General features: G+C 40.2%; 1 protein-coding gene across 2 annotated transcripts in view; it reads left to right on the top strand.

Moving 5' to 3' along the window:
• Window positions 1-16,348, top strand: part of ISOC2 (isochorismatase domain containing 2) — a 28,519-nt gene extending 12,171 nt beyond the window's left edge. For both annotated transcript variants that reach the window (XM_075605299.1, XM_075605300.1), the window contains exons 3-6: window positions 6,838-7,050; window positions 8,387-8,457; window positions 15,029-15,146; window positions 16,098-16,348. In XM_075605299.1, the coding sequence (XP_075461414.1) occupies window positions 6,838-7,050; window positions 8,387-8,457; window positions 15,029-15,146; window positions 16,098-16,178 (483 nt within the window). In that variant the 3' untranslated portion in view covers window positions 16,179-16,348. The remainder of the gene's footprint in view (window positions 1-6,837; window positions 7,051-8,386; window positions 8,458-15,028; window positions 15,147-16,097) is intronic.
• Window positions 16,349-27,918: the final 11,570 nt, after the last annotated feature.

Genomic DNA, 27,918 nt, shown 5'->3' with positions numbered 1-27,918 from the left:
CAATACTGGGTTTGCTAGGATCACAATTATGGACTGATTTGAAGTGATCAAGTGTCAGAGGTTTATCTTTGTTGATACATTTGTGGATATTCTTAAATGTTCTAAAATACATAGTTGTAGATTCCTTTGTAGTTTTCCCAATATATTGCATACCCAACTCATTGTACCAATATACAACAAATGTGGTTAAGCAATTCATGAAGCTATTCATCTTGTATTGCTTATTTGTAACATGGGAAACTGCATGTTTTTTTTAGTTAACAGATGCTTGCATACTTTGCATTTACTGTATTTAAAATTACCAACCAGTTCAAGTTGTGTTCTTCACCCCTTTGATTGACATTCATATAATTTTTAATTGGCTGGGCGCCAATATATCTTTTAAGGTTCTAGGCTTAAAAAAATAAATAATAATAATATGGGACTATTGAGATTTTACAGAGCTTGGCAATAGTGGTGGCACAGTAGGTTATTCCCTATAATACTAGTGAGAATTGCAACATATTAAATCGGACCTGACAGTGAACAGGCCTGGAAATCATTACAGATGTTTGCCTTCCTTCAAATTCAGTATCCTTAATGTAGGTTGAACAGATCACTTTTGTTATGTTTGTTTTTCCCAACCAAAAGATATACAGATGTTTCGTCTGTATTGGTACATAGAATTAAAAGAAAGCGCTGTCTCAACCCCCCCCCCCTCCCTTTTGCTTGCATGAGAGGGGTTATTTTCCTATTCCCAGATCATGACTAAAAATTTGTGTTATTTACTTGCCCTCCGATGCCTATGGACCCCCTCAATCTGCCAGGCACACAATAGGCACAAAACATTTGGAGGTATAGGGGTCATCTGTATTCTGCAGGGGAATACGAGTGTGCCAAAATCCCAGGGAAATGTCTCTTGATCCTATTGTTGGAGGACAGTCAGGCCCGTATTTAGGTATAGACCTACTGTGCCTAGGGCGGCAAATTTCAGGGGTGGCAGCCGGTGTTGCGGTTACAGGGGCCCCACTCTCTTCCTCACAACAATTAAACTGATTGCCAGGGAAGAGCGTGGGCCTCTGTAAAAGTCTCTTACCTTCTTCTGCAACGTTGTGGCATTTCGTCAAATGTGTCTCGTTGTCATGGAAACACGGCGGCATGTAACGCTGGGACGCTGTAAGAGGAGGAGGCCAGGGCAGCATAAAGGCAAGGGCTTATAGGCGTCAAAATTCTAAAATCGGCCCTGAGGATAGTATATAAAGCTGAACCCTGTTATAATGCGGTGCTCGGGGTCCACATAATTAGACCGCGTTATAACCGGGATCGCGAAATGGCCACCACGATCAGGGGTTCTGTGAGGACTTACCCGGCATCTGCAGCTCTCTCCTCTCCCTGCTTCATCAGGCTGCATCCACTTATGGTCTCCCAAGCTTGGTGCTTGGGGAGACAGTTCAATTTAACCTTTGAGTGTCATATGACCCTTCTCTGACCAATGACAGCCCAACAGTGAATTTATAAATGATTATTTTATATAATACACATGCAGGAATTGAACCCACAATCTTTCATATGCTAGTGCAGTTCTCTAACTGCTACACCACAGGTTTGGTGTGATGAATCTGATTCTACAGTACTGCACTAGATGTTAAGTTTGTTTATAGAGTCCGATTCATCACACCAACCAAATTGCTCTTTGCTAAAGATTTGCATGCACCTTCTGCAACAAAGCTGGTCAAGTAACATGCTCTTATTTTATTTAGTAAATATTGTTTTTCATCTGACATTATGTAAAACTGTATTAATAAAGATCACTGTTGCCTGGATGATAAATTAAGAGAGATGTATATGGTTCGTGCTATAAAAAAAAAAACTAATTTAATTGTAATTTTCGTAAGGTAGGTTTTCTGTAAAAGTGATGCACTTTGCCTAATCCGTAGTTGCTGTGATGTCGGCACTATGACTATTAGGCCTGCATAAAAAAATAATAAAACATACTTCTTAAATAGTAAAACAGTTGTGTTAGCTGTTGGCTCTTAGCTCAGCTCCACCTTGCTTTACCCCAGCCACACCTCTGTTTTAGATAAATACATGACATTTCTTACAGAAAGCACAGAATACTTGAAATCTCCAGCTACTGAACGCAAAAATAAGGCACAGACATATTTTTTATAATATACATGCTTATTATTTTGGCCATTTCTGTATGCCTCTGTGTATGATCTCCGACATTAACTCTGTGGAGTCTTGGCCACATTTAAAGTTCAAAGCACTTTAAAAAATGAACCATGGCTCATTCAGCATTTCTGATTGTTTGAACCCTCCATAAAATAAAGTTTACAGTATACTGATCCTGGATATTTACACGCAAATTACTACTGTATATAAATTGTATCCCTTTTAGATTCTGGCCTCAGGAATTCTCTCTGCAACGATTACCAATTCTAACACATGTAGGCCTGATTCTGGTCTCATGTACTTGGATGGGGGTGTATGGTTAACTGAGAGCCAGTTTGCTAGCCAGTTTCCTTATTTTGTGCTTTTGGATCTTATGAAATGGTTGTGGGAACATCTCGTTCAAATGTATAACGCAAGGACTGATACTGAACTGAGTTTTATTAGCTGTGTTTATCCTGGAAAAGTGTAGATTATTTGTAGGCTGTGATACCTTTTTGTGCACTAACATGAGAGTTGCTCATATATGAAATATTGGTGTATAAACCTTTCAAAACCTCACAAAAAGAGGTCGGTGAGATTTCGAAAAACTCAAGCACAGTATAATTCATCCTTTTTAAAACTCCTGTTTGGTCCACTAGGCGTTATTTCTCCAGTTTTTAAAAGATTAATTGATTATTTTACTAAATTCAAGTGATTTTTTTAAATTAATTTTTTTATTTTGTCTAATGAAGTGAAATGTAGATTTATAAATAAAGTGATAACATGCTATAACCCGAAGTGTTGAAACGGACAATGTTTACATGTGCAAGTAGAGGATTTTAGTATTTATTTATTTTTTTACCTTTAGCAGAGATAACGTTGAATAAGTCAATAAAATAAACATGAATTCTGCGCTCTTGAGAATGGCCCAGTGGAGAATTCTCACTGTGTTAGTCTCATCCCCACCGGCAGTGACAGGCTAGCTGTGTTTCCGCAATCAATGCTGCCAGCTAAGCTGCAAATAAGGGTGCTATTTATGCAATGTGGACACCTGTTCTTTGGTAACCGCGCCATGTAGTCATTTCAGTTTTGCTGCCAAATGGTCTTGCTGGGAAATGTTGTATTTGAACTAGACATAAACCTCTCTACCCTGATTGATAACACAATAACAGAATGGTTTGACTTTATTTACTTGGCATGAGAGATGTCCAAATTCAGTAGCCAGTATCTACAGTGTATATAGGCATAATTTATGCTGAAAATTAAGATGCTAGTTTAAAGCAGAAAAGAGTGTGACTTCACACTTTTACTCTGTTACATCAGCTCGGAGAACGGGGCCTCATAAATTACTGGAGCGCCTAAAAATGTAATTGTTATTCATAATACCACTATTGGCCTTTTCCAAATTGAAATGCAAAAGCCCCTTTTGTTGTGTAGGACTTGTGTTTAGTTATTAGTGGAGATTATATGCTGGTGGTGGATACTAGGCAGAAACCTTTGTGCTGCGTTTACAGCACATTTGAAGTAGAAGAAATGGCTTTGGTGTAGGTATTTTGCAAGTTTGTGCTCAAGAACAAAAACAGAGATTTAAATGGACTTTAGAGCAGTGGGAAAATGGGCACACCAGAGGGCAAGATGGTCCTTATCTACTGTCCAGGTTTGTTTGTGAGATTCAGTGTACATATACAATGTGCACGTACTTTTTTTTGAGGGGCAGTAAAGAAATGTTTTCACCCACTGTGACGGGATGGGGTAACCAGGCTATACAATAAAGGTCAAGCCCGTTTTGGTTACCCCCTGCTCCGTGAATAAGGGTCCAAGAGAGTTACTGTAACTCTTGGACTCAGTAACATTTTATGATCACATTATGCTGTCTCTAATAAAAGCATTTTTTGTGTTTTTCCCTTTCCGGGCATGCAATCAAGCAGGGATTGCTTGGGTATGAGTTTCAAGGGGGGTTTTGCGGAGGAACCATTGAGAGAATGTGCCTAGGAGGTTGGGGTCCGGAGTTGTCGGTTCCCCTTTAAATGTACCCGGGAATCATGCCTGATTCTCGGATACATGTAGACACGTTGTCCCGGCAATACCTCCTCTTGAAAACGCAAGCACGCTCGCCACTAGGGTACCCTGCTTCAGCACAGCCCAGAAAGGAGAATGAGGCACAAGCCTAAACATGTATTCCTGTAGCTGAGGGAATCCCTATGTTAAGGGGTGTACCCCAGCTAATGCCAAGGTGACCCACAACCAGTAATGGATTTGTGGGTGCCCCCACCGTATATAAGGTTGGGGGGGTGGGGGGGGACTCTGAGTCCAAGGGGAAGTGTGTGGGGAATAAGGCAGGTAGAAATAAAACGACAACATTTTTCCCTTTTCTGTTCCCTGTCCCCCAAGACTCAGAAGTAAGTGTATTATAAGATACGATAATGTAATGTAATATGCTTTTTACATTCGGAACCGATTTTTAAACAGGCAGCCCGTGCAAACCCATAGGCGCCGGTAGGTCTGTTGGACATCGGAGTTCAAAGCAGCCAGAGGATACCCAGAGGTGTAAATAGCATTTGGTCAGCGGGGAAAGGCGGAGTACAAGGTCCGGAGATCAATGGCAGGCCTCCGAGATGCCACTTGTTCTGCCAGACTAGGTTTAGCCTGTCCAGCGGGTGGCATTGAGATAGCCAAGGAGAGAGGTGGCCGGCTTGCGCCTGTCTCTTGACTATTTCGGATTTCCCGCTGACCCAGCTTTTCTAGCCGGCTTGGCTCTGGCTGCTTGGGAAAGTTCCCACGCGTTGATTGGCTGCTCCAGTTTTGTGAATGAAACTGAAAATACTATAATGGAACGGGGACAACTCACTGATGCAATATTCCTAGATTTTGCAAAGGCTTTTGATACTGTTGATCATGCTATCATGTGTAACAAACTCCAGTGCTCTGGAATAGGGAAGCATGCTTTAAACTGGTTTCAGTCCTACCTATCAGGTAGCTCCCACCATGTGTCCATCTCAGGCTCTAACTCCAACCCCTTGGATATCACCTGTGGTGTCCCACAAGGCTCTGTTCTGGGGCCCCTACTCTTCTCAGTGTTCATTAATGATCTTCCCACAGCTTGTAAGGAAGCTTCAATACACATGTATGCAGATGACACAATCCTGTATGCACACAGCCATAGCCTCTCCGACCTTGAACACATACTTCAGTCTGACTTTTTGAGACTCGAAAACTGGATTTCCTAAAACAAACTGTTTTTAAACACTGATAAGACTGTAACAATGGTATTTGGTACCAAGACTAAATTTTGAAAGCTTCCAGTGACTGAGCTACAGTAGCACCACCCTAACTCCTGTTAATAGTTTTAAATACCTGGGCATATGGTTTGACTCGCACTTAACATTCGGGATGCACATTGATACCCTGACATCCAAAACCTATGCCAAACCAGGTGTACTTTACAGGAACAAATCCTCCCTAAGTCTGCTGGTCAGCAAGCATATCGCTCAGCACCCCAAACCCACCTTAGCAAACTTGACACCCTCTACAATTCAATATGCCATTTTGTTCTCAAATGCAACTACAACACACATCACTGCGAAATGCTCAAAGAACTAGATTGGTCATCACTTAAGTCTAGGCACAAAGTTCACATTTCCTGTCTTGCCTTCAAATACTTTCTGGGCAAGCTACCCACCTATCTGAACAAGCTCCTCACCCCTACCACATGCAGCACTTATCATCTGAGATCAGACTCCAAAAGACTGTTTATGGTCCCAAGGCTCAACAAAGTATCCGGCCGCTCCTCCTTCTCTTACCGTGCACCCCAAAACTGGAACAACCTACCGGAGACTCTCACAGCCACCTCCAGTTTAAGTTCTTTCAAAACTAAAGCTGTCTCACATTTTAATCTGGTCTGTAACTGTTACATACGCCTATAATATATATTATCTTTAACTGTGCATGCAATGTCTTGTATATAATGTGTATAACCTGTTCACTTATGTAACTGTATTTGTTACCATGTATTATTTGTCATCTTAACTCTATGCCCAGGACATGCTTAAAAACGAGAGGTAACTCTCAATGTATTACTTCCTGGTAAAACATTTTATAAATTAAATAAGAACCTGAAAGACAATCCTATTTGGAGTCTCCGGTAGCAAGAGTGCGGGCGGGCTTTTCAAAGTTGCTTCCATGTGAATAGCAGAGCAACCGGCTTCGATTTTGAGACTGAAAAGCCTACCCGCCAGAGTCTAAGTCCAGCATTTTGCGCCAAAGTTCTCAGAATCGAACATAGCAGTCGCGGCTGGGATTTTATGCCGATTTGAGTTCCAGGAGATTTGGACTAACTCACGGTCAGGAGGGACCAAGTTCTCAGAAGAGAACGTACCGGTGGTGTATGGAATTTTATGCCGATTTCAGTTCCAGGAGATTCTGGGCTAAGTCCCGGTCAGGGTAAAACTCGACCAAAGAGTTCCCTGCACCTAGGAAAGTCTAGTTTTCAACCCCAGTCCCAAAGTAAGTGTGTCTTTTTGTCTGTAAGCGAATTTATGCCAAATAAATTACCATTTATTTCATTACCTTGTTTTGCTCAATGAATGATCCCGGTGGAAAGGTCTAAATAACCTGGTCTCCCGTGACACCCACACTTGCACTTCTTCAGCTCTACATATACTCCTGTTGCTCTCTGCACTATAAATATCTGATATTTCCTTGCAGGCTGCCAAGACATTGGAAATACCAGTCATTGTAACTGAGCAATACCCAAAAGGGCTTGGCCCTACTGTGCCTGAACTTGGGGCTGACGGTCTCAAGAAATACTCTAAAACCTGCTTCAGCATGCTGACCCCTGAAGTGGAAGGGGAGCTTCAGTCCATCCCTGACCTGCACTCCGTCATACTCTGTGGCATTGAGACACAGGCGTGCATCATGGTATTTATACTATCAATTGCTTGGTTAATGCAGATTATGTGCTATACATACTGGCCAGCGCATGAAAAAACTCTTATCAGGGAGATTGGGAGGAAAACAAGAGATCTCCATCTTCCATTGACCTGTACTGATTTAAGGGAGTTTTTTCAAGGAGGAAGTAGCAAAAATAAAATCTCAGCTAATTTTAGGGAGTCTCCTTAATGCAGGTAGAGTTGTACCATATGTATTACAATCCAGTGAGGTCGATCGTTCAGAAAAAGATTTCCATACAATTCAGTGAGATACATTTGTTGGTAAACTGTGTAACTATGCAAGGTAAAGGATTATGGGCCCTTTACAGTATGCTGTGAAGACCTCTTCCCAGTGCTGCAGAACAGTTTTCATCCATTCAAATCAATAGGACTAACATCTTCTCCATCACAGGGATCATTACAGGTAGTCCTTGCTGTCCAATATTTCACTTTACAATTAATGGCATACCCAACATTTTACAATGCAACCATCGGGGCCATTTTTCGACGGCGGAATGCATTATCTAACGCTCACCGCCACTGATTAACATGGGACTCACTTTACAACGGTTTCACCATCGAACGCTACTTCCAGAACGGATTCCGTTGGATAACCGAGGACTGTCTGTACTTGATATTTAATTGCACATGTATGCTTTAAATGGCATATACTTTACATTTACACATTCAGGGACTGTTAAGTGTTCAAACTTTGCTTGACTAAAGGACATTACACCAACTGTAAAGTTGCAATGATCAGGGTTGCGTATAAAGCAGATTATGGGAAATTAATAGGGGTGACTATTTTTAAGATACCAAGGACATATTTAGCATTCACATTTTTTCAATTGAATAAAAAGTACTGGAGGATTTCACACCGAATTAAGTGATGGGAATGAAACAGGAAAGGTATAAAAAGAGTTTGGGGCTTTTAAAAGGACATTTTATGTAGTAAAAAGCAACACTCACTACATTATTTTAACCATTTACATTTTCTTGTGTATAGAAAACATTAGTCCTAATTATTGTTGCTGACCCCATCTGCAATGTCAAAATACATACAGAAATGACTTAATTTAGAGCAGGACTAGTTGATTAGGGAGCACTGATGATGAGCACCACACAATATGAAAAGCCTAGCCAAGATCTGCACATTATGTCATATATTCTTCTTTGAGACTCGAAGGGCAAATAAATGTTCTGTTTTATTATGCAGTGCATTATATTTTTACGAGGGTTGGGACACTCCTAACTCAATCTATTGCTGTTTAACATAATTTCAGAGCCCACACCTTTCATTATAACTTGCTTTGCTTTCTCTTCAGAGCACCACATTGGACCTTCTGGATAAAGGTCTTGATGTCCATGTTGTGGCAGATGCTTGCTCGTCTCGAAGGTAACATTCGGGTCCATGTTGCCCACCTCTTAGTAATTTCAGCCCCCTCATTAGTAAAGTGTACAAAGGAATGACACTTCTGTGTGGGAAAACAACGCAATTTCACATGCATGTGGAAAACATCACATTGTAGGCTTAATAATGGCTATATGTGTAATACGTACTGTGTGGTATTAGCTATTCAGAACTTCAGATCTGTTCTTGAGTGAGTATTTCTGCTGAGTTCTGCATGTATTCATGATACAATAGTGATAATGTGAAAAACATGTGAGCCCTATATGAATTTTTAGTATATACCCTGCTATTTGCCACTTGTCACGGTTGGTTGGTGGACAACAGTTCATCTAGCTAAATAACTTGTAACATGCTTTAATTCACAATCACTGGACTCCCTACCCCCTTATAAAATACGTTGTAAATCCAGAACAAATTGACCAAAATCTCAGTCCTAGTCACCCAGGTGGAGGTCTGCTGTGATTTGTAAGAGTTTAAATGTAAATCTGTAAGGCCCCCAAATACAAAGGGGGAAATTCACTTAACTCTGAAATTCACTTATCGCACAGTTATCCAGCATTAAGGCCATTTAGGTTAGTTAATGACAGGCAATGCAGGATCGCTGTGCAATTACTCATATCAGAGCTTGTTGAATCCAAGCGTAAGTACCACATTACACCACGGCAGCCTTCAACACAGGATCTTAATCGAGATATTAATATAGAACCAAGGACAGAGTTGGTACAACAATTCCAAGAGAGAACCATTTAGTTTTTTTGTTATATCAAATAGAATATTTGAAGAGTGTAACGGGCAAATTCTAATGCAATCAGTGCTGCACCTCTTTCCCGTTTAACACATTGCTGTTAACACACACACACACACACACAGCAGATTTGTATTACCTGTATTATAATGTTAGTTGCTGGGGATGCCTGTGATGCATTGCTGTGTAACACATTGCAACAAGCGCCATCACTGCTCCTACTCTCTCTGAATGGATTACTATACTATATGTGCTAATCTTGGGCAGGGTGCCTACCCATGTGTAAAATCATTCTTCTACCCCAGGTCTCAACCATATTCTGACCTTTCTTCAGCAACTATGAGTCATCTAGTATTAAGGCATAACACTGGCTATGTAAGGCTTTGCTTTCATGTGACATGCCATATGTTCCAAAGACCAGAGCTGTGAATCAATTTCTCAGACCTTTCTCTACTTGAATCTAGTAGTGCTTGCTTGTGCAGTTTGTTGCTGTTCTATATAGCAGCATGAGGTTGCAGTTATACATTGCCTATGTTATGTGGCTCAGTTGTCCATAGCAGTTGATTAAAGGTGCATTCCATTTTCCTGAAGGACAAAAAGTAGTTTCATTATACTGTATCAGGCTTTTTAATTTTATGGGACTTTATCTGTAGAATAAAAACAGATAACTGGATATTGTGAATTCCTGTAGATCAAACAAGATGTAAACTGACAACGTATGTAACTTTAAAGCTCTGTTAAAATAAAAGTAGATATTCTGAATTTCTGTACATCACACAAGATGTCAATCTATGTAACATGCTATCAGTTCCAACAAGCTTGCACTCATTTTTTTTTTATGTGCAAACATTTAATGCAATGTTTGTATTGTAATTTAACAAAAAATAACCTTAAATGGATCTGGGGATGGGAAGGTTTTGTTTTTATTGTCACTTGTGAATGGTTATTAATAATGACCAAAATACAATAAATTCGGCGCCTTATACTAGAATCTCAATGGAGTATGACAAAAATCTCAAAAAAAGGTTATAAAAGAGTGGGTATACAACTATATAATGTTCAGATGAAAGAAACATGTCCTTGCAGTTTCCAGCGAAGTTCAATGTGATAGGATATCAGTAACATGAAATAAAAGAAAGAAAACACATAGCATAATACTGTATTATAATACACTGGAAACAATGTAATACTAATTAGAAGACTCGGAGAAATGAGGACCTTGCAAATAATGTTCTGCCCAAATATGAACATGAATTCTTGTATAATACTCGCCCTAGAATACCTATATTTTATGTAATCCCCAAGATCCATAAGAATCTAAACCGACCCACTGGGCACCCGATCATTTTGGGCATCCAGTCACTAACATCACATCTTTCTTGGTTCATAGATCACCATCTTCAGCTGTATGTTACTCAATTACCGTCCTATCTTAGGGATACTACCCACGTGCTGCAGACCATAGGGGACATTGAGTGGCAACCTCATTATATATGGGTCACGGGGGATGTTACATCTTTATACATGTCCATTGACCATAACCAAGGCTGTGAAGCCATTTCAAATACCCTTCAACGAGATCCCTCAATGTCACCATTACTAAGGTATTTTCTAATAGATAGCATTAAATTAATACTTGCACATCATTTTTTTAAATTTTAACCATCAGTATTATTTACAGGTATGTAGCATCGCCATAGACACAAGGTTTGCACCGAGTTATGCCAACTTATTTATGGTCATGTGGGAAGACAATTGCATCTGGTCCAATTGCCCACTCGGTACGAACCTTGTGCTCTGGTGGCACTACATCGATGATATTATTTTGTTTATTTGGAAAGGGAATGCAGTTGACTTAGATTCATTTATTCTATATGTCAATAATAATTTAAAATGTACATGTAAAAGCAGCAGCCAACTAATAGAATTTCTTGATCTAGCGATATTCATCTCTGATAATAAAATTCTAATTAAAACCTATTTTAAGGAGGTTCAGGCCAATAATTATCTAAAGGCTGATAGCCATAATACTCCATCTTGGATTAACAACATCCCAAAAGGGCAGTTCATTAGACTAAAATGTAACAGCACAACAATTGAGCTATTTAACATTCAAGCTTCTGAGCTTAAAACCAAATTTTAAGAAATAAATTATCCATCAAAAAAATTGAAGGATACGATCCCAAAGGTGAAATCAATGGATAGGGACCAACTACTTGTATATAAAAATAGAGCTAATAGTCTAATGAACAAGGTGCCTTTCATAACTCAATATAATCAAATGGCTCAGAAAATAAGGAAAATATTCTGAAAACACTGGGCAATCCTCAAAAAAGATAAAGAACTGGGTGACATATTGGCAGAATATCCAAAAATTATTTTTATGAAGGCCTCAAATCTAAGAAATAGATTGCCCCCCCCCCCCTGTCCACTCACTAAAATAAACAAGTGAAGACTACAGGTTAGTGTAGGATATCATGTTTGTAACCAGTGTATAGCATGTAGATTCAGTGTTAAAACTACCTAATTTCAATTAAATGTCACATCTCGGACCTATAATATTTCTTCACATAATAGTTGTAATAGTACATTTGTTATTTATCTTTAGAATGTCCCTGTGGTCTGCAGTATGTGGGTATGACCACAAGATCCATTAAGCGAAGATTCTATGAACACAGATACAATATTAAAAGAGGGTTAGTTACCCATCATAGCGTATCGAACCATTTTCTTCTAGTACATGAACAAAACCCTAGAGGTCTTATTTGCAAAGCTATTGAAGCCCCTATACCCCATTGGCGAGGAGGCAATCCTGTCAATCTCCTTTTCGAGAAGAGAATCATTCTGGATATACAAACTTCGCACTCTGATGCCAGTTGCTTTAAATATTGTATTTGACCTTAATGCTTTCTTTTCAGAAGTATGATTAGACCCACTCCTGTCTCTGCCTCCTTTTCTTCTGCATTTAAGCTACTTGTGATAATACTCAATAGGTTCCTACTTCATGTGAGTTAATAAATATGACAAAACATTACAGAATTCAATATTTTTTAATACTTTAGATTCTATATATAATGCTTTTTAGCATATATATATATATATATATATATATATATATATATATATATATATATATATATATATATATATATATATATATTACATACATACATACATACATACATACATACATACATACATACACACACACACACACACACACACACACACACACACACACACACACACACACACACACACACACACACACACACACACGACAAGAATGACCAAGGCGCAAAAGGAGAAAAGAGAAAAAAAACATAGGGTAGTATGTACTGGTAATTGACACCTTGAATGCTAAGATATGCACTCAGAATAGTAGTTTATAAAGGGCCTTTTATCCACCCTGGGATCTGGACCGGATAACGATCTCCCACTCCTCACGAGACTTCTTATTCCAGACAACTATATATTGTTATATATATATATATATATTTGTATTATAGGGTGTATACATATCCATCATTGCCTAGTTTGGTATTTTTCTAATTTGTCTGTGATTTATGTTTAAATTAAACATTTTCAATGTGTGGCATACACAACATTATCAGTGCTAAGCGCAAAATGATATTGAAGTATAGACTAACCAACTTGTTTTTGAAACCAATCGCTGGTTCAAATATTTTTTTCTATAAATTATCTTAAGTTAACAAATATAATGTTGATAACAATTACAGGCAGTCCTCGGTTATCCAACGGAATCCGTTCGGGAAGTAGCGTTGGATAGTGAAACCGTTGTAAAGTGAGTCCCATGTTAATTAGTGGCCGTGAGCGTTGGATAACACATTCAGGTGTTGAAAAACGGCCCATAGGGTTGCGTTGGATATGCCATTCATTGTAAACTGAAACGTTGGATAGCGAGGACTACCTGTATATAATATATATGTGGATACAGTTTGTATTGGTGTAATCATAGGTTAGCACAAGAGCTTACCCTCCAATTAGGAGAAGATGCCCTAAATCAACTAATGCAATCTGAATTTACAAAACGTATAATATATATTTTTTGTTTTGGTTTTTTTTTGTTTTCTTGTTGATATGTCTGTAAAGCATTTGTTTATTCACTATTACTGATTGATTGTTTTTAGTGAATTGTAGAAGCCCAGAGATTTTTTTGGTTAATATTGTGCATATTTCAAAGTTGCTATGCGTATGTGCAGACAGGTGCACAAGTGAATTGGATAGTGATTGAAAGGACTATTTAAGAATGGACATAGCTCTATAGCCATATCATACCCCTCAGGAAGAGAGTGCTACTCTCGAAACGCGTAGGATGATTCCAATAACTCTGCTCAGCCCAATTGTGTCTAGCTTACTACAGCAGAGACCCTAGACTGTCTCCTGCTGATCAGGGAATACCGGAACCAGCATATTTCCCCTCTCACGAGCATTGGGAGAGAGTGGAGACAGAAGGCTTACACCGCGGATGCGGACAAAGTACAGATCACGTCAGAACTACTTAACATCGACAGCTACCAGCTGGTCTGGAATACAGCACCGTCCCGGGAGTGTCAGCTGTTTTGCCACGAGTGAGTGGGGACACTCTCTAACATTATCCACTGCAAGCATTTTCCCTGCGTCTATTAAGTAGGGCTTATACGCATTGGAGCAGATTACAATTGGATACTATTGTGGACATTAGTTCCATTTGTTCTTTTAATATGTTGTAATAAATTAGCATTTTTATATTTTCACTCACCTGTCATTTCTCTGAGGCTGAAATACTGCATTCCTTTCCTGTGAATTATCATACAGTATAATGCTATGTGTTTTCTTGTATTTCATGCACATGATATCCAATCATATTGAACTTCATTGGGAACTGTAAGGACATTTGTCTTTCATCTGCACATCATATAGCTGTGTACCCACTCTTTTGTGACCTTTTTTGAGATTTTTGTCATACTCCATTGAGATTCTAGTATAAGGCGCCGAATTTATTGTCTCTTGTTTCATATTATCTGTATCTGACATAAATAGTCAGTTTTATATAATTTGGCAGCCGTCCCTCACTAAATCATTTGTGATTATTTGGGGTTTCACCTTACATTTGGTCTAGTCTCTTATAATATTGTTACCGCTACATTGTCCTTTTATTTTGTATTAATAATGACCGATACTGTTTGTCACACTATAGTGAATAAAACTCATGGGCAATTAAAATCTCCTGCGAGAACTGGGGCTAAACCGGTACAAAATAATTGCACCAGATCTATCAAAGGAAAAAATTCCAGCTGCTTTCAACAGGGTTCCTTTTTTTTGCTAAAATAAAACAGTGCAAATATTCAGTAGTCAGGAGACTTTAGCAAATAGTCCCCATTGTGTTTTGATTTGGAGGTGCTGTGAAATGCCATCAAAGCCTCAGCACTTTAATACTTATCAGATGCTTTGATGGAAGCTGTTTATGGCCGTCATTTTATTGAATGCTGTTATAACAGTATTGTCCAGTAGGTGCTGTACTTTCTCCAGTGTTACAACCTAGCTCCGATTATAAAGATCTGTCAAACAAAGATTTGATTGGCTAAGAAGGCCCCCAGCTGCCTTTGCACATCGCATATGCTGAGGCAGAAAGCCTTGGAAGTGACCTCTGCAATCCAATGACTATGCACTTTTAGTGTAAAAAAAAATAATAAGTCTGTTAGTCCTCATTCCATACTGTAAGTTATCAGTGAGTGGGCTCAGTAACTATGTTGTGCTTACATGAGAAGTCGGCAGTGCATTGTACTAGTGGTGTCTCATCTCTGCCAGCCAAGTGGACCGGCTTATCGCTCTGTCCCGGATGAGGCAGAGTGGGGCATTTCTAACCACCAGTGAAGGAGTGATTCTACAGCTGCTGCGGGATGCTGCCCATCCTAAGTTTAAAGAGGTAAAAAATATGCTGCTCACCTTCCTCTCTCATCTCCAGTCTTTTTATTTGTGCATTTAGTGCAGCCACTGTACAAATCTTTATGGGAATAAATCATACATAGACTAAGAAACACGTACAATCTTTACTTTGTGACACAGATAAAACATGCAGAGCCTTGTCCCGCAGAGCTGCATTCCCTTTTCTTATTTACTAATGGTAAAATAATTTCATAAAAGTGCATCACTAAATCAATTGTTTTCTATGCCTTTTCCTGTTTTTTTTAATTTATTTTTTGTTTGTTTTTTACTTCATCGGCGTTTGGGATTTCTATCAATACTCCTGTTCTGAATCACAATGGGGTGGGGCCCGGGTGAAAAATGTATGCACAATGGAAGTGATTATAGAAGATGTCACTCAACATGCATTGTCATCATAAATCAGATGCTTGTATTGTTCCATCTGCTCACTAAAGATCTCTAGATTTTAAATGCCATACACTTTGGTGGAGAACTGGTGGTGGGAGGAGGGACAAAGAAGGAAATAACTTGTTTCTGTTTAAGGAAAGATACATTGTCCTACACTACGGTTTTGGATACAGTAGTTTAAAAACCATTGGCAGTGCTGTAAGCAATATACTGTACCGTGCACGGTGCATCTATTCCAGTGGGTTCAGCGGTTTCTTTAAATACTTAATTTTTATTATTATTTTGTACGTTGGTAAGGGGACATTGGTGGTTAAACCACCAGCAGCATCAGGTTCATATTCTCTTCTATGTTCAGCATTTCTTTACTCTCATTTACATGACTTCCACTGCCAGTGCATTGCCAGCTAAATCCCCTTTCCCTCCCTGCTGTGGTGTAGTTCATGTTGTAAAGTTTGTAGATTTAATTTGAGGTCTAATGGAAAAAGAAAATCAATGCAGACCACCACAAAGGAACTAACTGACACCTCTTTATTTTGTCTTCAAGGTTCAAAAGATCATAAAGGAGCCAGCTCCCGACAGTGGCCTTCTGTCTCTATTTCAAGGCCAAAATCCTCTCTTCACCTGATATTCTGTGCATTTCTCAACCATTGCCAACTTGTAATCAAATCATAGCCCAATCTGAACTGAGCAGACATCATCTAAGCAAACACAAGAACATTTTTTTTTAATTTAATTTCCTTTTCGGTAGGAAATACTTGAAGTATAAACTCAATAAAACACCTTAAATTGCATAAAGTGGATGTGTTTTTAACATCAGAAGGGGCAAACTGTGATTCTGGGGCAATGCAAATGCTTTTACTGCATAATGTACAGCGTCAAACACATGCAATGAGGTGACACCTTTCAATACTAAAGAGTCTTGCAACTGGTTCCTGGCTACAGAACTTCACAGTGAGGGGGAGCATCTGCGTTTGTACAGAGCATATACAGTACATGCCAAACCTACAGGCACATAAAGAAAAGTAAATGACCTGACAAAAAGACAAAACAGAATCCAAGTGCTACAGAGAGATCGCGATGATGTGCTCCCTTGAGGGCGACTGTAAAAGTGACTTTATAAAGTAAATATTGTTCTCCAACTATGCTTGATAGAACAACCACTTAGATTGCAAGCTCTTCGGGGCAGAGTTCCCCTTTGCCTCGTGTAGTCATTTAGTTGTTGTGCTTATCCCCATTGTTTTGTACTTTTATTTACCTTGTGTTGTAATGTTGTTATGCGCCGAGTACACTGTTGGCGCTCTATAAATAAAATGACACATACAATACTGTATATAAATGCATACATAATATCGGCGTGGAGCCGTACAATTACTTTATCGCATGCAGGAAGAATGTAATCCATTTGGCCTTAATTCAATTAATGCCTAATTCAATCAGGCATTAAAAATCTGATTACCATCGGTCGCAGGTCACTGCTGGGAAGGAGGTTATATTTGCAGAGAAGAAAATGTGTGCATTGTAGTGGGGCTGCTTTAGCGTATTTGCATTGACCCCAAAACTGGTCGTTACAAGCAATCTGTACATTTCTAACTGCAGAATGTGTACATACAACGTAATATAATACAGTATCACTTGTATGGGTACCCATCACAAGTCACAGTTACTGATTGGACCGCTGGCTGCCATTTTAAGCTCCCGAAAATGCTTAGAAATCAGAGGTGAATATCTGCTGAAGATATAGGCTCCCAGTGGTAAGAAAATGTAGTATGAAAACAATGTTAAAAAAAAATAAGTAACAGGTGATTGCTGCATTAAATGACATACCTGTAGAGCCTGTAGTAGAATGCAGTAATAGTGAGTATAATAGTTGCTTGTCTTACCTGCACGTAATATATATGCTCTTATCATGAACTGAGCCAGCCCCCAGCAGCTTTTGTGAATGCATAAATTATGAAATTGGTTATTCTTGATAGGTCCTTATATGAAGCGAGATAAAGGACCAATTTGTCAAACCCTGTTCAGTTCAACTATTTATGTATGTCTTTATAGAGCGCCATTAATGTACATGGCGCATCACAGCAGTAATACACGTGACAATCATATAAATAACAAATAGTACAAATAACACATAATGGGAAGAAGTGCTTCAGACATAAGTGACATTTAGGAAAAGGGTGTCCCTGCTCCGAAGAGCTTACAATCTAACAAGAACTGATCTTGTTTTTGTGTCATCGCTTTTAGCTATACTGAATTGTACCCACAAGCAGGATCACAAAGCTGAAGAGTATGTAACATTAAATATAGGATAATGTTGTGTTGTGCAATATACTAATGACAATTTATCTGTAAATATGGCTGTTTGTGAAATATGCATTTGGAAATTGCCTGACCTGAGGAAGAGAGGAGAACTCTCGAAAGATTGTCTTATAATATTGTAACCCCTCTACTATTAGCTCTCCGACTTACAACTATCGCTGAGGCTGGGGCCTGAATCCTTTGTTACTTATTAGGCCACGCGTGGCTTACAGTCAGACATCAGGAGTAATGCGCAAACATTCACTTCGTTCACTATACACGTATTAAACTCAGACATCTTGTGATCCCCATTCGAGGATCAGTACACACATATACAACACAATCCCCAAATAGCGTTTTGTGTGTGTGAGTCCGTGTCAGTGGGGTAGTTGCCACCCAATCCTGGGTATGTTGGCTTACGATGGTGCCGGCACACATTGGGAGCTCGTGTTGTACTGAACTTTCAAAAAGGTATTTCAGTACCACTGTGTCTTTATAGCCGTTTAGTGTCCCCTCTAGCGGCGCGTGATCTCTTTTCCACTCTGGAACTGTAGCTCTCAGCTCCTGTCACCATGTGCACTCTCTGCAGACCTCGAACGAAGCTGCTGAGCTCAGGTCCGCGCAGATCTAATCTAACTGACCGTTCTGTTCTGACTGACAGATTAAATCTGTCAGTGGTGATATTGGATACCGAGGCTTGAGCCTCATTACTCCAAGTTCTCTTGTTGAGTGTATTATCGCACTCTTTAGGAAGCTTCTTGATCTGTGTTACTTGCCACAGTTGAGTTGGTTTCACAGGGTCAGCGCTGTGATGGGTCGTGGGTAGCGGTCAAATGGGTTTGCAGAGATCGCAGCAAGCGTCTAATCTAACATGGCTGCCTTTCCCTTTTAAAGGCTCCTGTCCCTCATAGTCCCTCCTCTTCCACAGCTGTTATTATTGGCTGCTCATGTCCATAACAGTCACGTTGGAGAGGAACCTGCCAGGGGGCAGTGTGACAGTGCGTGAGCTCACACACACACGTTAGTCCAGATAAAGGTATCACCTAATGCTGAAGTTCTCCTTTACTCTGCTCTGTCGCAACTGGTCTAACACGGCTATTTTTATTTAATTCATTTGTAACTGTAAATATGTGCCTGCGTGTCAACTTCAAGCAGGTGTAATGCTTGCTAGGCAGGTGTACTGCAAGAATAGAGTATAATAAAATGAGGCGTGGAAGCAATAAAGCATCAATTTTGCTTATGTCTGCATTTTTCCAAAGCATTTGTATAAGAAATTAAGTGAATCCCTTTAGTGCAGGAAACACTGCAATGCGTTGCTTTGCTCCTCCAGTATAGAAAGAATAATCAAATCTAGTCTTACCGCCCTCCTATGTAAATAGTAATTAATGGTTGTTCCTTATGTGCTGGTGCTGACTTTGAAGAATGGCCGGGACCTCACCTCTCGCCATAGGTAACGATCATACCATGTCATTTTTTCTATTTGATGCACTATTCAAAGTAAGTCTTATGACAAGACATCTTGGATCACATTATATTTTTATTTGTAGGTGTCTGGCCGTGCAAACATTTTCGGGGAACCCCCTTCCTCAGCCACCTCTGCTGAAGCAGGGCTTTCCTGAAAACCTGACCTGTCGGTGTCCCTTGAGGACTGGAGCTGCCCACCTCTGGTCTAAGATGTCTTGTCATGAGATGTGCTTTGTATAGTGCGGCAAATAGTAGCATTTACATGCTATTATCATCCAGTATAGAAAGCGATAACTGAATTCTACAGAACATGGAAATTCCAATATACAGAAATAGATAAAGCCAGGGAAGAAAAAAGCTGTTTCAAACTGTAGATGGGGTCCCTACTTCCTTATCGGATTGCTGTATTAATCCCTGCTGCCGGGAAATGCTGCAATTGCATAAGTTAGCCTGGCTACACCTGTACAGAGCCAATTCAATAACACTGGTATGTTGATTAATATATTTGTAAAATGAAAACATTACAGTACCATTCACTACAAATACAGTATAAGAAAATCTTACAATTGCCTCTAAAAAGCACTAGTTTGTGTTTAGCTCTTGTTGGGTACAAATTAGAAAAAAAAATTGGTTTGACTATGCACCGGTGCTAGAAGCTGCATATACCACTTCTTTACACACTTGTAGGCTGCCATTTTCCAGGTGGCTTAATCAGTCCCTGCTTCAGCACAGTCTTCAACTAAGCCACAGATTGAGCCACCTGTGCTGAAGCTGGGATATCTTGAAAACCTTACCTGTTGGGGGGGGGGGGGGGGGGGAGAGGTGGGGCTTGAGGACTGTAGTTGAGCACCCCCTGATCTAAGATATTGGTAGGCAACAGGCAGTCCCCAACATCTGCCCACCCAGCAGCCCGCTCCTCAGTTCTCATTGCTTCTCCTCACTCCCTCAGCTGCTTAATAACCGTGCACTTATAAATACTGTACTGCCCCTCCCCTGTGCTAATCACTATTAGCAATTAATGTCCTTAGTTTTCACTGTGCATCATATTTATATGTACAGATGTAGCCCATCTAAATGTCTTCGGTGCCGCTGCCACCACTGAAGGATTAGCGAAGGGGTGAGTCCCACTAGGGAGCATGGACTCCCCACAGCGCAGCGGTCTCCTGCTCCGCGGACTTAGGCTGCGCTTATATTACTGGCTAGAGCGAGGGCGATGGCGTGCAGCCACAAAGCAACCTAATGTAGTCCGTACCGACCGCCCATAGTCGGCGCAACGGCGAGGTGTGACATCACTGCTACCACAATCGCTGTAGTCAAAAGATTTTGAGATTTCCCGTGGAGGCAGCACAGCGTCACGTGAGCGGTTCAGCCAATGAGGGTGAACTGCTCACGGTCACGCCCCCTGTCGCCCTCCCTTGGTCTCCTGCACCAGAGTGCAGGAATCGAAATGGGCTGCGGCGAGGGCTGACGTCAGCGGTCGCGTAGCCAGTCGCATAGCCAGTACTATAAGCGCAGCATTACACTGTTGCAGCTGCGCCACCGAAGATAGTAAGTGTAGCTACATCTGTGTCTGTGGGTTATGTGCGGACCTTGAAGTGCATCATGTTGCCAATCACTGGTCTAAGGTTCATTTTTAAAAAAAAAAAAGGCTTTTGAGAGGGAGTTTGCTGCTTTAATACCAAAAAAGATTCTAATGACAAACAGAATCCCGGAATCGCTTCTTCATTGCTTTTAACCCCTTTGGAGCTGTGTGGATCTAACTGGCTTCTCTTTTTCAACACCTTTCCATGTAATGTTACAAACCCATCCTACAGTATAGGTTTAAAAGGATTTAAAAAGGTTTAAAAAAGGATTCTGAGGAAGATTTATGTTTGCCGTTGTATAACCTCTATAAGGGGAATTGGCTCTCTTCTCTGTGAAACAGTGTGATGATGGTATGCATATCCAAGAAACCTAGATTAAAGCCAATCTGAGTTTGAATAAATCCTAATGATTTCTCAGTCGATATCACTCATGCTCATTTGGCTCCATTCTGTATGGTAGGTCTCCGTTATCTTATGGCAGAGTTACTCAATTTTTTTACAGGGGTCAACTTTCAGTCAACTTACATTTATTGGGTGCAGGCAATTAGGCTTATTGTTGGCCCCCTATCTGCCATCCAGTTCAGTGCTGTGGAGCAGAGAGGAGAAAAGTAGACCTCAAAGAAAGTGTGGGCAGAAATATCTTAAAGTCCAGGGGTGAACAGCTCCAGTCAGCTACCAACAGGTCAGGGTTTCAGGATATCCCTGCTTCAGCACAGGTAGCTCAGTTGAAGACTTGGCCTGTTGGTAGCTCTAGAGGACTGGAGCTGGCCACCCCTGGTTTAAACAAAATGGACTCAAGACTTCAAATCACATCCCTAGTTCACTTTCACTCCTGAATTGTACAGATATTTTCATGTGTGAAAGCGTTAACATTAGTAGATTTACTTTGGATCCTCTTCAAAATAAATGATGTGTTTAGTTCCCTCATACTGAACATTTGTTAAAGTCTTGAATAATTCTAATGTATGTAGCACTGTTTCCCCCCACCCTCTGGGAGATACACAGCCTATGCTACCTAGTGTGTGGTGCAAATACCTGGTAAGGTCAGGAGAGCTGAGTCTGGTCTGCGATGGTGGGAGATCAGGACAGGCTTAGGTTCTTCTCTGAGCTCATATCATAGTGCTTAGCGCTTCTAGCAGTAGTGGGCTCCAGGGTGTTTGGAGATCAGTCCCCACTATTGCACTCTTTCTCCCTCTGCCCAAGGACTGATACTCAGACAGAGGTATATTATGAACAGGATCTTTATTGGGGACATCCACTGCAGATCTTCTTACAACGATGCAAGGTCTCAGAGGCTCCATACCTCTGGATGGCCTTGTAGTATAGGGCATCTGTGGCTGAATCAGATGTTCCACCAACCCAAAGGTTGAAGGTGAGCACGCTCATCCCGCCATGGGAGAGTCTGATAGCTCTACTGCTTCCTCTCTCCAGAGCAGGAACAGGACTGATTAAATTTGCCACTCCCTCCTAGAAGGAACCAGAAGGGGCGGACTCATGGTCTGTACCTATACCAGATAGGCTGCCCACAGGCCATGAGTCACCACTGCACTCCTGTCCATCAAAGAGGAGCATAAGGGGGGTCAAAAGGCCACAGATTTAACCTGTTAAAGCCTGCAGCTGGCAGGGACTTACATAACAGGGGAAAGCCAGGTAGAAAGAGACATACCCTGTTACATGTTTTATGATTTATGAAGCTCCAAGGGGCTTACTCTATATCCGTTGATTTGGCCAATCGGAAAGCAATGGGGAATTTGGGCCCAAAACAGCTCAATCGACCACTTCGGCAGATATAGAATAAACCTCTAAGTCTTGGTCTTTGCTAGAAAACAAACATAAAAAATAGTGTATCATTAACACAATATATGTATTTCCAAATTCAACAGCTACCATCATAAAGTAGTTGAAATGCCTATATTACTGCACTCATTAAATGTAGTACAAAAGTACCATGCTTTTATGTTAAAGCAAGAACAAAATGCGTCAGCACATAGAAATAAATGTAAGAATAAAAAGGAATAAGGAACCATTATTAGTGCTTTTACCGAAGCACGGAAGCCCCAAATTCAAGTACAAAGAAATATCCAGAGGCACTACTAGGGAAATGTTTGACTAGTGTATTATTGAACTGAAATGACAATAATGTAATACCAGTTACAGGAAAAAACATAATAAACATACTGTACAGTGCACACAACGGGCTACATATTTCTTTCACATCTGTTTTATTCAAAAGTAGCCTCAAACAGAAAACAAAATGTGTTCCTTTTTGATGCCGTGCTTCATATTTGGGGGGAAGGTTTTATTTGATCACAAAGATTACATATAATAATGCAGATGCATGGTACAGCTCAACCCCCTTATAACGCTGTGTTTGGGGTCCAACGAATCACATTGCGTTATAAGCGGATCGCGTTAGAAATAATGTACAATTGTATGCATTGTACAATAAAGTATTTAAGATACATATAATCGTGTTGTAACGTATTCATAAATACGAAAATTGGGAGCCACGCTGGCATCGTGTTATAAGCGGATTCGCGTTGTAACGGGTTGCGTTATAACAGGGTTGAGCTGTATTCTTAAAAACACATCTCTCTAGTTTCTTCCCATACCATAAAAATGTGTAATCTGCACGCACGCACATACAATGAATCCACAAAATCAAATGTCAACATCATTAATTTCCCAACTGGTAATGTACGAGGACTAAATTACTAATAGGATATAATAACATATAGAATGACAAATGTTCAGATGATATCTCTCATAACCATCATGAATATATAAACAATCAAGAAGAGCAATATACAGTAATGGAAACTAATTAGCCACCAAAAAGGATGTTCAAAATAGTACAGTACAGGCATACCCCACTTTAAGGACACTCACTTTAAGTACACTCGCGAGTAAGTACATATCGCCCAATAGGCAAACGGCAGCTCACGCATGCGCCTGTCAGCACGTCCTGAACAGCAATACCGGCTTCCTACCTGTACCGAAGCTGTGCGCAAGCGTGGAGACTATAGAGCCTGTTACACATGCGTTATTTACTTCAGTTATGGACGTATATGACGATTGCAGTACAATACATGCATCAATAAGTGGAAAAAGTAGTGCTTCACTTTAAGTACATTTTCACTTTACATACATGCTCCGGTCCCATTGCGTACGTTAATGCGGGGTATGCCTGTATATACAATTTCGTTTAACAGATTGTAATAGGGTCACAGTCACAAGTGCTCAAATAATAGCACAAAATTGTATACAATGTGTAAAAAGATAGTAAGAATTTGACAATATGACCAACAATTAAAAAAATACAAGATACTGTAGTTAAATACCTTACCAAAAATGTGTGTAGAAATAGGATGGTGACGCCCTAGTGAATGAGACTCCGTGTTTTTATCAAGACTCGTATATTGTCAAATTGTTGTATACAAATCTGTGTGATCATTTGAGTACTGTACTTGTGACTGTGAACACACACACACTGTAGACATATTGTAGCACCATTAACACTGACTCATGCCATGTCTAACATGCTGGTTTTATGGTGCCCACCCCCGCTGCTGTTTCCAAATAGCAGAAGTTTCTCAGTTGGTGTTTGGAAGAGGATAGAATGCATAAATTATTGTCAGGAACCATTAACAATTCATGGGTCTCCAGTCTCTACTTAGAAACTGTAGATGGCTGGAAAAAAAAAAAGTTAATCATTACAACACAAGTAAATGTTATCGTTCTCCTTTACATATTGCAAATTGACATATCCATGTCACCGAATGTCCTTTATTTGACCAAGTACAGTCTACATACATTTTCAAAATGCTCCCAATATTTACTTAAGTGTGATAGCCACTACAGAGTGATCTGTAGCCATGTCAATGCTACCATGCTACTGACAGTCAAGTGAATAGCCCTTCTATATAGTCCAACCACTGCATGTATACCTTGCACAGAGCCAGGCCCAGTCTGCCCTCTACAGAAACAAATGAGGTGGCTGTAAAATGAATATATATTGTTAGGGGGCAAGTGGATATCACTAATCACTGGAACAAATTGCAAAACCAAGTAATCTGGCTCCACCTACACTAGGGGGGTTAAAATAGGAGTAATGTTTTGGGATGCAATTTGAATGTAAGGAGACTTCACAATACACTGGTTATTTTTAGCTTGATTATTGATCCCCATCACTCTGTCCTGTTTGTTCCTCTCCTCTACACACTGACCCTATGCCTGATGATTCCATCTCATTGGGCCAGATGGCATGATTCGTTCCCACTGCTCACGTGCTTCCGCCGCTACCCTAGGGGCTGGATCACTGGCGAGCGTCCGTCGAATCTAATTAAATTAACAGTCTCTGCTGTGGGAATTTTGACCCTCCGTTCCCCTCCTGTCCAAATGCAGGGAGGGACTTAATTAAAAGCAGAGAACTGCTTGCTGAGGATCTCTAAATCACCAAGCTAATAACAGTGCAGAGGCAGAGAGCAGGAACATGGGGGAAAGTATAGAAGTAATTACTGCATCATACGAGATGGACATGCCCCAAAACATGATAGAATTTGGGGGTCTCATAATGTGATGGAAGGACCATTACAGAGGAGTTGTAATGTGCTTAAAGGGGCACCTTCCACAATAATTATCTAAGAAACCTGGGGGTCCTAGCTGAAAATAAAGTGGTTCAGCTCAGGAGACCGTCTCCTTCAGTTAAATAAATAGGTTTAAAAAAAAAAAAACACCACGACAGACAGGACTGGGTCTTTAAATTCAAAATAAAAAAATACATGTTTGAGGGAAGGGGGTTAAACAGAGCTTACTTTAAAACAACGTTAGAAAGTTGCATTTTAAGAAGAGCAAAAGGTACACTGTTATCCATAATATAAGAAACAAATGAAAAGACATTGTTAACACGAGTTTGTGTTTATGCTGAGCAGAGGCCTCACTCTGGACATACACTGTTCCTACGTGACGCCTACAATATCAAGCAGCAGGTTACAGAGTTCTTGATAATGACTCATTGTGGGGCCAGCAATGCTTAAGAAGTTCATGTAAGGTCAATTGAATCAGTTTAACCTGGCCACACGCAAAGACTTCTATCTCTTGATACCAGAAATAAGTGTCAGAAGGCAGATGCCTTTGCCAGATTTGTATCCTTTATGTACTGTGTGTGTGTGTGTGTGTGTGTGTGTGTGTGTGTGTGTGTGTGTGTGTGTGTGTGTGTGTGTGTGTGTGTGTGTGTGTGTGTGTGTGTGTGTGTGTGTGTGTGTGTGTGTGTGTGGTTGTGTATGTGTATATGTATATATATATATATATATCTGTATATATATTACTTGTGAGCACATTCACATGTCTTAGACAGGTCTGCAACCCTGCTTTTTCGCCATTATCACCTAACATACAGTGCTTCCACTACAGCAAGGGATTCTGGGAAATTATATGCAAAGAGGCACCTTTTGTCTTAAATCCATGATTACATGAAACCCTTAAGACAATGCTCACTTTTTTAAACACAGCTTTTAAACATATCCTGGGATGAGATGCAAAGCCAGTGAACCCACTCACAGACAGACTGTTTCGATCTTGTGGGTCTCATCAGTGTAAGGTTGGTTGTACTGGCTTTGCAGTTTAAGACTTGGGTTGGTCTTCACCACACATTATTTAGGATATAGATATATTTCATTCAGAGATGAGCTTTGAAATATCTCAATTACTGATAAAGTTAAAACCTGTCACTTTACTTATCCGTTTCCCTGAAACTGAGGGTGAACAAAGACACTTTGTTATCGAGGTTCTGGTTGCCATGGATACTGAATATAAACAGGCTGTGAATATGCGGTTCCTGGGCATGTTGCCATCACTGAATCCCAGTTTTCCCAGAGGTGGCTCAACATATGCCTGGGTGCCCTGGTCATGAAGTTTCCCCAAAACGCAGTCTTCTCGGGGTTCTGCATTGGACCGTGAGTGCTGTACTGAAGAGTAACATCACACGCACACTAGTGCTGAGTTAGGCCGCGCTTATAGTCCTGGCTACGTCTATGTCGTGATGTCATCCGTCGCCGTTGTAGCAGCGTTTTTTGCCTATAGTATAGGAGACAAGAGACGGCAACCGGAGGGCGTGGCCATGAGCATTTCGCCCTCATTGGCTGAACCACTCACATGCCCGCTGACGTCACGTGGCGTCACCGGAAAAATACATTTTCATTGACTTAAGGGATTTCCGTGATGCCGTAGCGCTACAGATTAAATAAACTTGTTTTGACGAGACGCTCAGTCGCCGTTGCCAGGACTATAAACGCGGCCTTATGCAGGTTTATCTAACCATTCTCCAGCATTAATGTATTCTGTACCATAGCACTGTACACTGGCATTTACACACCGTTGTCTATTAACATATTCACATCAGCAAGTAGCCATTAAGTATTTATTCACTTCATAGGGAACCTGTAAAGCCTTTCAAATCAATGCTCTGCAAGACTACACTACAGCATGGGTACATAATGACATGCTGCAATCTAAAAGATAATGTTTTACAACATGTAAATATTGTGTGCCCTAAAATACATTTCATATTTTAATGCTCTATACATTGAATCATTCTATAAAACCATTAGGACTTCTGCAACAAACAAATATATATATATATATATATATATATATATATATATATATATATATATATATATATATATATATATATATATATATATATATTGCATCACCAATCCTTTTACTGCTAAGGGAACATTAACAACTAGGCCCATATTTGCTTAGTGGTGCTATTCCATAACATAGCTTCCAGTGCCGGCAGACACCTCATGGTCCATTCAAGTGAAGGTGACTTATTGAATAACACTGCGTAGTAACATTGGCCTTAATGTCCCCCAGGTAATAAGTAAGTGTCCAGGTAAGTCACACTTTATGTTAACATATTATCTGCACAAATATTATTGCCTAGAAACCATTAAATCCTTCTGTTGGCAGTTGGGTAAAGGGCAATTTGGGCTTTGTTGTCACCCGTGGGAAAAG

Source organism: Ascaphus truei, chromosome 6 (assembly GCF_040206685.1).
Source record: "Ascaphus truei isolate aAscTru1 chromosome 6, aAscTru1.hap1, whole genome shotgun sequence".
In the NCBI taxonomy this organism is placed as follows: Eukaryota; Metazoa; Chordata; class Amphibia; order Anura; family Ascaphidae; genus Ascaphus; species Ascaphus truei.
This window is presented reverse-complemented; position numbering and strand designations above follow the sequence as displayed.